Raw genomic sequence first — 10087 nt, forward strand, 5'->3', positions numbered from 1 at the left:
ATGCATTACTTATTTAAACATTTATTTGGACACTTTGGGAATTTACACCCACCATCAGCATATTTTTTTAAATATTAAATTTTCAATTATGTACATAATGGTTGTTGCTCGATTCATACAAGACAGGCCCAATTCTGAATCCGGATTATTAAGAAACCTGCTGATCAGGTGCATTTTATATTACGAATTAATTAAAATGTTTTAAAAAACGAATTTATGCATAAAAATAATGATAATTAACCCGATGCCAGTTGAAAATAAAATTTTTGTTGTTTTATTTTTTTAATTTCTTGTTATACAACAATATTTCAAAGAAGAAAAAATAATAATAAAAAACAAGAAACAAAACCCTTTCCATGATCAAATTTAAATTTTATTTATTGTTTTCACTAAGGAAGATACAGTTAATTTTAAAAAAAAATTGCCCAGTCTTACATTTACAATTATGCATAGAAATACATACATTTAATCAAAAGAGAAATCTGAAATAACAGTTTATTTTGTGTGATATAATTTTTCAAACCATTTCATTTGGTAAATCATTTTTTCATGGTTCATAATCATAAAATCATTATCCCACTTTCATTCTTTAGTATCATTCTTATTTTATTATTTAAAAAAAAAAGACATTTGTCTTTTTTAAATTTTTTTGGTTTTTGTTTCAAATGTTCACTAGGGTTTTAAAAAAAGTAAATGTTTTACTTATTTAAACATTTATTTGGACGCTTCAGTAATTTACACCCATTATCAGCATATTTTTTAAAAATTTAATTTTCAATTATTACGTTATGGTTTTTTTTTTTTTTTAAATTCAAACAATACAGGCCCAATTCTGAACCTAGATCATTAAAAAACAGAGCTCCCAGAGTTCTTGATCAGACCTGAATAGAAGCTGTTCAGGTGCCTTTTATAATACAAATTAAATAAAATGTTTTAATGGTAAATTTATTAATTAAGCACAAAAATAATGATGATTAACTTAAATTAAATTTTATTTCTTATTTTCTATAAACAATTAGAATTTTTTAAACGACAGTAATTTTATATTTTTCAAACTCTTTGTCAAACCATAAGGAAAACAAGGGTGGGCTTGTACTCACTATTTGATTAGAATAAATTTGCTGTGAACCACGACTTCTTCAGTACTATTATTTAGTATCTAATATTTTTAGTCTCTCATGCACGAATGGGCTGGATCCCTAGACTCTACCCTAAAAGCGTTTTTTTTTTTTTTTAATAAAAAAAGAAATAAACTATCAAATTTAATATTAAAGATGAGAATAATACATCGGTAAGAGTCTTTGGCAAATGCTAAAGAATCAAGTAGGTTCACCTTCTATAAACAGGTGTACATTGAATATAAATGTAAAACTACATAACAAAGACAAATTGATCAGAAATTATTAAATACACTTTCATCACTTCAATCTTCACTATCTAAGAATCTACAATTTTCTAATATTGCTGAATGAAACCATCTTTTTAATTTTACAAAGAATTGGTTTCAGGGAAGAAAAAGATTTTTTTTTTCAAATTTCCAAAAAGAATTTTTTCCACAATGTATAATGCTGTTAAAAGGAAAAATAAACTAAAGTGGGATTTTTTCTCTATTCTTGCTCATACAACATATTTTCAATATATCCATCACTAGATGCAATAAAAAGGCTATCGATGCAGAATATGAAAATACATCTGCTGTCTAATCCTTGGCTGCCACCTCTGTTTCACCAACTTCTTTAGCCATCTTACATAAAACACTTTTTACAATTTATTAAATATGTTGACTTTACGATATGAATTTACAATATATTCAATGCCAAATGTCATTGGAATTTTTTTTTTGTATATATAATTATAATTATTTTGCATGAAGCAAGCAATTCAATGCATGCTGTAAATGACTAATTCCTTATCCAGCTACAATCCAATAACAATGTAAAGTAATAAACAAAATCAGTAACATTGATGAAAATAACTTGTCACAGCTCATGGATTTGTTTTCTTAATGACTTTTCTACTTACGAAAATAATATTTTTTTCCAAGAAAAAATCATATCTCAGGTGAGACACTTTTGTATATATCTGAAATCTTGGGAACATTTCAAAGGGTAGATATTAAATGTTAAAGAATTATAAACAAAAATTCTCTTACATTTAATAGAAAATAAACTTTATTGCAAAATTATATTGTTAAAACTGACTTTTAAAATATTTGTTTGCACCGGCAAACTTATTAGATCATGGCGTCATTTTCCAAAATACATACATTCCTGAAAATTAACAGTAAAAATGTATAATTTTTTTGTTTTATTTTGTTTAAGTGGTCTACTATGTCTTACAATTAGAAAGCCTGAGGCGATGATGAGAGCTTTAGAGACAGATTCCATATGATTTATAAAGCTAACTTTGAATCCTCCACTAAGCAATTTACTTTCATTGTCCTTCCCTTTCCATTTTATTTTAAAAATCGTTCCTACCAGATTGTTACGATTGTCTTGGACCTGAAACATTTGAAACATCCATTTGAAAAAGTGAAAAAACATTGAAAAAACAATTAAATTTATGTCCATTACTCTGAATTTAGTGCTGCTAGACCATACTTCCCATACCGAATCCAAATCTTCAATAAGATATATTTTATATACCCGCCTGCCATTTGGTATACTGATTTTAAATCTAGGGCTCATCATACTGCAGATTTGTTTAACACTGCCAATGTAATTGTTAGGTTTAAGGTAGACGAATACTCTCTTAAACAAAAAAGAAAATTTTTGTTATAACATCTTAAAAAACCTTAACTATAACTCATTGTAGTGCATGTATATTTAATTGAATATCTATTAAAAACTGAAAAATAATTAATCTGTATGCTGTATTAGCCTTGAGTAGCCTTTGGATATTTTTTTTTAAATACTCGTCCAGGTGAGTCTTCTATCCGTATGTATGCTGAGATATTTTACAGTATTCTTATTTTCATTCCATGCTTTGGATTGTTAGCAGATGGTTACTGTTTGTGTGTTCTTAGGGAAAAATTGTAGAGCAGTTGTGACAGTAATGAACCCCTGTGGTGTGCCTGTTATCAACTTGGCCAAGGAAGTATGATTATTTGTTCTAACATTTATTTAGAAATCGTGAGATGCGGTCTGGTGTGATGTAGGTTTCAGAAAAACATTTTCTTTATCATGTCAACGTTTCGATCTTTATTTTACAAACATTGTTTACATAAATTCACTAATTTCGTGGTCCGCTTGACCAATCCATACATTACAATTAATTAAGGTTTTTAGTTGAGGTGAAAAAAAGCCAATGGCACGAGCGTGATTCAAACCCACGATCTTCGGCTAGATATGCCGCTGCTCTACCACTTGAGCTATCGTGACCTCGATCCACTCGGACATCAACTTCCTATCTCAACTCATAACTCATAAGGTGGGGTTGAGATAGGAAGTTGATGTCCGAGTGGATCGAGGTCATGATAGCTCAAGTGGTAGAGCAGTGGCGTATCTAGCTGAAGATCGTGGGTTCGAATCCCGCTCGTGCCATTGGCTTTTTTTCATCTCAACTAAAAACCTTAATTAATTGTATTGTTTACATATTACAATTACATTTTGGATGTGAAAAAGTGAATTTATACAATGCAAATTGTAATATGTAAACAATGTTTGTAAATCCCAGGCCCTGAAGATGATCTCAATAAAGGTCAAAACGTTGGCACGATAAAGAAAATCTTTCTGAAACCTACATCACACCAGACCGCATCTCACGATTTCTAAATAAATATTGATTAACGGTCACTAATCACCACACATTTGTTCTAACATAGAAGGATCTGTTTTTGAGGAAGTTTAAATAGATACATGCGAAGTTCTAACTTTTTTTTTAAGCTTGAATCTCAATCCTAAGTGCCATACTCAGGCCAATGATTTCGAGTCTTTACATGATAGATTTTTCAGTAGCTTCCCGCTTATAGGTAGGAGACTGATGGTCAATAATTTTCAACCAATTTTTTGTTTTTGCATGACTTTGGGTATATTATTATATTATTAGTTTGGCCAATTTCCATGCTTTTGGAAAATAGCCATTTCTATATTTGGAGACATTATATATTTGGAGTATTTGCATAATTGCTTTTTATGTAGGTTTTTTGGTAGATTTGCTGAGACGTCATTTTGTCCAGGATTCTTTTTTATTGCTTCGATAAGATTCTTTATTTCCTTCAGTGTCACAATTTTTACTGGGAGCTCTACCAAGAGTTGCAGTGTTGTAAAAAATTCTGCTATGGAAGGATCCATCCCTTGTCCCCAAATTTGCGAATCCTGAAAACCGATTCAAGGTATACAGCGATAAATGCACTTGTCATCAACATTCTCGACTATGCGGTTATTGGGTAGGATTGGTGGTGATATCTGAGGTTTTCTAATTAGGCATCTGGTTGCTTTTAGGGTGGATTCTTTTGCAAAGCAATTGAACCTATGGGTAGCTAAATCGTCTGTTCTTCCTCTTTGAATCATGTTTACTTCTGTCTTCCGCAATGAGTCCTTTGGAGATTTTATTTCGATTTTTTCAGTTGCAGTTTCCAGTATATCTGTTAGGATTGAGTGGATGTGGTTAAATGTCCTTCTAGTTAGTGGAGGCTTTGGTGCTTCTATGATGACTTCAACTTTTTTATACACTTGTCAATTTATGCATTGGATTTTCCAGTGCTGATTGTCTTCATTTTAGAGTAATTTGTAGTATATTTTTCGCTATGGGAATTGACACCTTTGGTGTTTTACAGGGGAGGAGAAAAAGGTTAGTGTAAATATATATAAATAACTATTTACTTATTGTTGTGTAGTTTGTTTTAACTAATTACACATAATATTTAGACCTTAATATTATCTTGATAATAATAATTTAATGTTTCATAAATATGAGCTAACATGATTTAAATGTTATGTTCACACTATGTGTAGAAAATCAAAAACTTATAATTACTTCATTTGTAGCATTCCAGAAGTATTTGCAGCAAGCTGGTCGCTTAATGATCATGAACGGCTCATGGTTCATATCGATAATTGTTGTTACAAACGGCCTAATTGTCTTGTGTACTAGGTGAGACTTACTAGCCAATTCCCCTGCAAGCATACAGGTCTGCCCAGAGGAATAACATATTTTGTAATGACTAGTCGGCGTAAAACTAAAATCATCTGAAATTTTGTTATATAAGTTGAATCTGTAACTGTAAGAAACACTGTCGCATACTGGTTTCGTCGATCATTCGTATCACGTAGAGATCGGGTGCCTTTTCCAAACTCTGACAAACCTCAGATTCATAGATTTCCTGAGGAATCTTAGGAAGAACTATGACACCTGTAATCCAAATTGTAAAAGGATATGAAATAATTAAAATTTTAAAATGCGCCATTGAATATACCTTTCCTTTTAACATCAAAAACTGTAGTTCCAATAGTGTTTGCATAATGTTTAAACTTATCTTCAATACTGTTACCTAAACATTTATAAACAATTGTAAAACTTTTATTAAAATTTTATATTTTAATAGTTAGAAAATGAATTTCTCTCTCACTATCTTCTCGTTTGTTTGTGATGGATGAATTTTGTGTAGAAGCACCTGGAGGGACTCAATTGAAACAATTTATTTTTGATTATCCGATGACTATTTGTAATAGCATTCACCTGCTAGCGCTGTACTCTCATCAGTAGTCGGTAATTCATTGTTTTCGGGAGCGTTCTGGGCCATTGTCAATAAGGGCTCCAAATTAAGTTTGACTACAGTATAGCTAAATTATCCTCTTGAACTTTTTTTTATGCCAATTGTTTAAAATCTATTTGTCTGTCTGCAGTTTTGTTTTCTTTGCTTTTAAAGCGACATTCATGCCATCTGCAATATATTTATAAATTTCTTTCAAAAAATGAAAAATTAACAATATTCACACTCACCTCATAGTCTGGTCGTACCCCTATTTCCAAGACGGTCTAACTACTAATTACTACATGGGTGTTTATTCAATTATAAATCCGTATTTAAAATAATTATAGATGGCTGCAGTGCTTTAAATGTAAACAATAACTTTAAGGGGGAAAGAGAATCATAAAATGACGCAGTTTTTAAAGAACAAACAAAAATTATTCCAGTTTTATAAAATAACCAGCTGACTAAAATTATTTATCGAAATATTTTATTTGTATTTTTTTAAATAATAAAAACAGATTTTATTTAAAATATAATTATACAATCTTTTTTTGAATCCTACTCACTCTTTCAATATATGTCTGATTCATCTTAACTTATATAAGGTTTTTCTTTAATTTTGAAACAAGTAGTGGAAATAAAATAATAAAAGTTGCTTAAACTTGAGATCTTATGACGCTAAAAACGCAATAAAAAACCACGATGAAAAGAAAATGGCAGCATCGTTCGGCCGGCAGAGAATCTCTCGCATATCGGAGGACCTGACTCATAGAAAAAGGGTCATCTTCACCTGTTTAAGAGTAGGCCATATGATTTTAAACACACTTTTGGGTCAAAGGCTTATTTGTTTGCCATGTAGAGAAAGATTGCTCAATGTGCCCCACCTAATTGAAGGGCACAATTCCTTGATCCAATACGAGAATTGTCCTTGAGCATGGCAGTGAGTCAGGATCCTTGTTATGATGTTTGGAGATCCCCAGTGTGTGTAGAGTGAATGTATTGGCGGATAGTGTGTGATAGGGCCAATGGTGTAATATTGAGATCTCATTCACCCTCGGTTAGGTTAATTAAAAGTTCATGAAAGAATTTTGAATACTCCATCACACTAACTCAGTGAATGGTATGCAAATAGGAAAGAATGTATTTAAGAGTGAGGAGAATAAATTGGTTTGTATTTCGGAATTAACGTGTGGGCTGAAATGACCTAGTAGTTAATTGCCTCTCCAACCTCTGCGACTCGTCAGATAAGACTGAGGACTGCCAACCACAGAGTAGTTGATTTTTGAAGCCTGCTGGAAATTTACTGAAAACTACACAAATGCTGGAATTTCCAACAAGCTGTGAAAAGTAATTGAATGGCCAGTAACCATTTAAAAGTCCATATTATATTAGATTCTGAATTTTTTTAAAATCCATACTAGAAGTCTTGCAGTAAAAATCATAAAAAACATTAAATTTTATTTATTTATTTTTAATATAGAAGTTGACAAAAGAGACAGTGTAATAATAATACATCATTCTTCTCCTTAAACAAATCATTTATGTGAATTGTAAGTGGTTGAAGTAGTGAGGAGCGATCAGTCCATCAAGAACCACTGATTGCATGCAGCAACAACACATATGCAAATTGTATTCTACTTTTATTTTTAATTAGTCCAATTTATTGATTGTGATAAAAATATCATAGGATATTAAGTGAAGAAAATAGTTTCTTGAGAAAACTGTTAACGATCCATTTTTGCCAGTTAGGCCTATCGTCGTTGGTCAAATAAACTGAGGATGTGAGATTTTCCTTTGAGGTCTCCAAATTTCCAGTTTGGTCCATTACGATCATTTTTGTCTGTTGTCAAGGAGCACGGGTCACTCCTGTGGCACAACATATTTACATTATGGGTCCGGCCTCATCAGTAGGACACTGAATTAGGTCGGAGCTACACACCTAATTACAGAAAGTCCACGAGTGATTTTGAATGCATCTTCTTTGGGTAGGAGCCGTCCAGCCTTCTACTTTTCCATAATTTTTCCTTTCTGATATAGTTTGTAAACGAGTAAAGAAAATACATTTATTTCCACATTAGATCAAAACTATTCATTTCCCTAATTCATTATTCAAATTACTTATTTTATCGGGGTTGGAATGTCACAATTTTCTGTTTTCAATTAATTTCCAGCAGGGTTTGGGAATCACCCACCCCAATGTTGGCCCTCCTCGTCTTGTCTGTACTGCCATGCAAGTTGGGCTGCAGGTGCTGTCCACAACTTTTCACCTCCCTACGCAAGCATTTCCTAAACCCATTCACCTCTTAAACTCATTTATACCATTCACTTAGAGTAGTGGACCTGGAAACAATCTTCACAATTTCCTATAATGTGTCAATGGTATAAATAATATATTAATAAAGGAGAGGAAGAACACAGGAGAGCATTAGATACAATGATACGGTACACAGATGGCTCCAAAACAAACAAAGGAACCGGATCAGGTGTTTTTTGTACAAGCCCAAAACATGAGCAATCAAACTCATTAGGGAAGTACACTTTGATCTTTCAAGCAGAAATACATGCCATCAATGCTTGTGCCCTGGAAAATCTTAAAAGAGGTTACACTGGCAAAAAAATCTGATAGCCAAGTAGCCATTAAAGCATTAGCATGTAAAAGAATCACATCAAAATCTGGGGAAACACAACAACCTGATGATATCTTGGGTGCCAGGGCACAGGGGAATTTTGGGTAACGAGAAAGCAGACAGACCGGCCAGAGGAGGATCTGCAAGACCATCATAGGCCCCAAACTTATTCTTGGGTTAACAAAAACAAATATACAATCCTCCATCGCAGAATGGATCCAAGCAAAACAAAAGGAGAAGTGGATAAACTCTAGCAGTGCTAGACATAGTAAACTTATGATGAAGCAATCCTCACCGAGACTGGCAAAAACACTGCTGCAATTGGAGAGGGCTAAACTCAGAGGAGTGGTAGGACTACTAACCGGTCACTGGCATCTGAGAAAACATCTTCACAACATGGGTATACACAGCGATGATCCCATTTGCAGATTATGTAATGAGGAGGAGGAAACTGCCACTCATATCATCTTCGAATGTGAAGCAACAGCTCAATGGAGGTTTAACCTAACATATGGAAAAAACTTAGGGAATCAAATTGCAGCAGCAGCAGTCAATGACCTAATACTTCTAAGAAGAAGGATTGAGACTATTGACTGAACTAAAGAACTAGGAAGGTACAATAAGCCAGAAGGCTGCAGTGCCTGGGGAATACAAACCCTATATATTACGCAGGGTGGGCGACCAAGACCTGAGGGGTTAAATGCCTACGTAGACTCGTACCCCATCTCTAAAAGGTCCGGGACTTGGTCGGCTTATGAGTCCTGCATAAACCTCTTGGACCTGTTCACAAACCCCAAGATTTTGGACCATTTTATCTTGGGGAGTGATTTAGCAATGTCCTCTCCTTCAAAAGTTTCAAATCTATTCTGCGAGGTAGTGTCGAGCCGTTTCTTCTTTTATTTCACAGAAGCGGCAAAAGGGGTCTGGTAGAATACCCATTATGGAGAGGTGTCTTCTCAAGGAGCAATGGCCCGTTAGGATACCTATCAGCCTCCTAATTCCCGCCTTGAGTTAGAGAATAACCATTTCGCTACTTTTGGTTTGATTTCCTTCAGAAACTCCTTCGATTGCCTATGTCCAGGGGACAGATTCCATTCTTTAAGGAATTGTTTCATGCCCCAGCAATTAATACTCTCTGGGCTTATAGAGTGGGGTAATACCGGTTGTGGCCCGACAAACGCAGTATTTGAGCCTTCTTTGGCCAGGTTATCTGCCTCTTCATTGCCATAGTGTCCTTTATGAGCTGATATCCATATGAGGGTTACCCTATTCTCGTACCTGGTAGTAATCCTATTAATAAGTTCAACGGTTTCCTCTGCCAGCCTAGATGTTGATAACTCTTTTTGTAATGACTTAAGACTGACCTGACTGTCGGAAAAAATTCTAATATCTTTTCCCTTAATCTTGTTATCCATGAGTGTTCTGCAGCAAACATTGATGGCCTAGACCTCTGCCTGAAAGACTGAGTTATTACCAAGAGGGGAGGAGATCCTAATCCCTGATTTAGGTATATGTATTCCAGCACCACTTCCCTTGTCCTTAATGAGTGAGCCATCGGTGAAGCAGTCTAGACTACGATGGTCATCATCCGAACTACATTTATAATCACAGGGAGTAACTACCTGAAAGTGCTTTTTCTCTAAAGGTGTTTTAACCTTTATATCACTAACGCTTAGTAGTTGGTTGTTGACCTTACTCAATAAATGTAGAATTTTCGAGTGACCTATATTGTTTCCCTTATGGAATACAAACCCTGCCTCCTAGT

General features: G+C 33.8%; 1 protein-coding gene across 2 annotated transcripts; it reads right to left on the reverse strand.

The window, feature by feature from the left end:
- Window positions 1–2159: 2159 nt before the first annotated feature.
- LOC106670293 lies at window positions 2160–6175 on the reverse strand. 2 transcript variants are annotated; one of them, XM_014400483.2, is made up of 9 exons: window positions 5944–6175; window positions 5680–5884; window positions 5570–5614; window positions 5417–5491; window positions 5245–5352; window positions 4978–5189; window positions 2574–2750; window positions 2340–2501; window positions 2160–2270 (listed from the first exon to the last, which is right to left on the reverse strand). In XM_014400483.2, the coding sequence occupies exons 2-9, from the start codon at window positions 5741–5743 to the stop codon at window positions 2247–2249; spliced, it is 867 nt and encodes a 288-aa protein (XP_014255969.1). In that variant the 5' UTR covers window positions 5744–5884; window positions 5944–6175; the 3' UTR covers window positions 2160–2246. The 2 variants fall into 2 exon arrangements, with proteins under 2 accessions (XP_014255969.1, XP_014255968.1); XM_014400482.2 differs by having other exon boundaries at window positions 5570–5623.
- Window positions 6176–10087: the final 3912 nt, after the last annotated feature.

The sequence above is a fragment of the Cimex lectularius genome, unplaced genomic scaffold (assembly GCF_000648675.2).
Source record: "Cimex lectularius strain Harlan isolate CLEC.00 unplaced genomic scaffold, Clec_2.1 scaffold94, whole genome shotgun sequence".
NCBI classification, from domain to species: Eukaryota; Metazoa; Arthropoda; class Insecta; order Hemiptera; family Cimicidae; genus Cimex; species Cimex lectularius.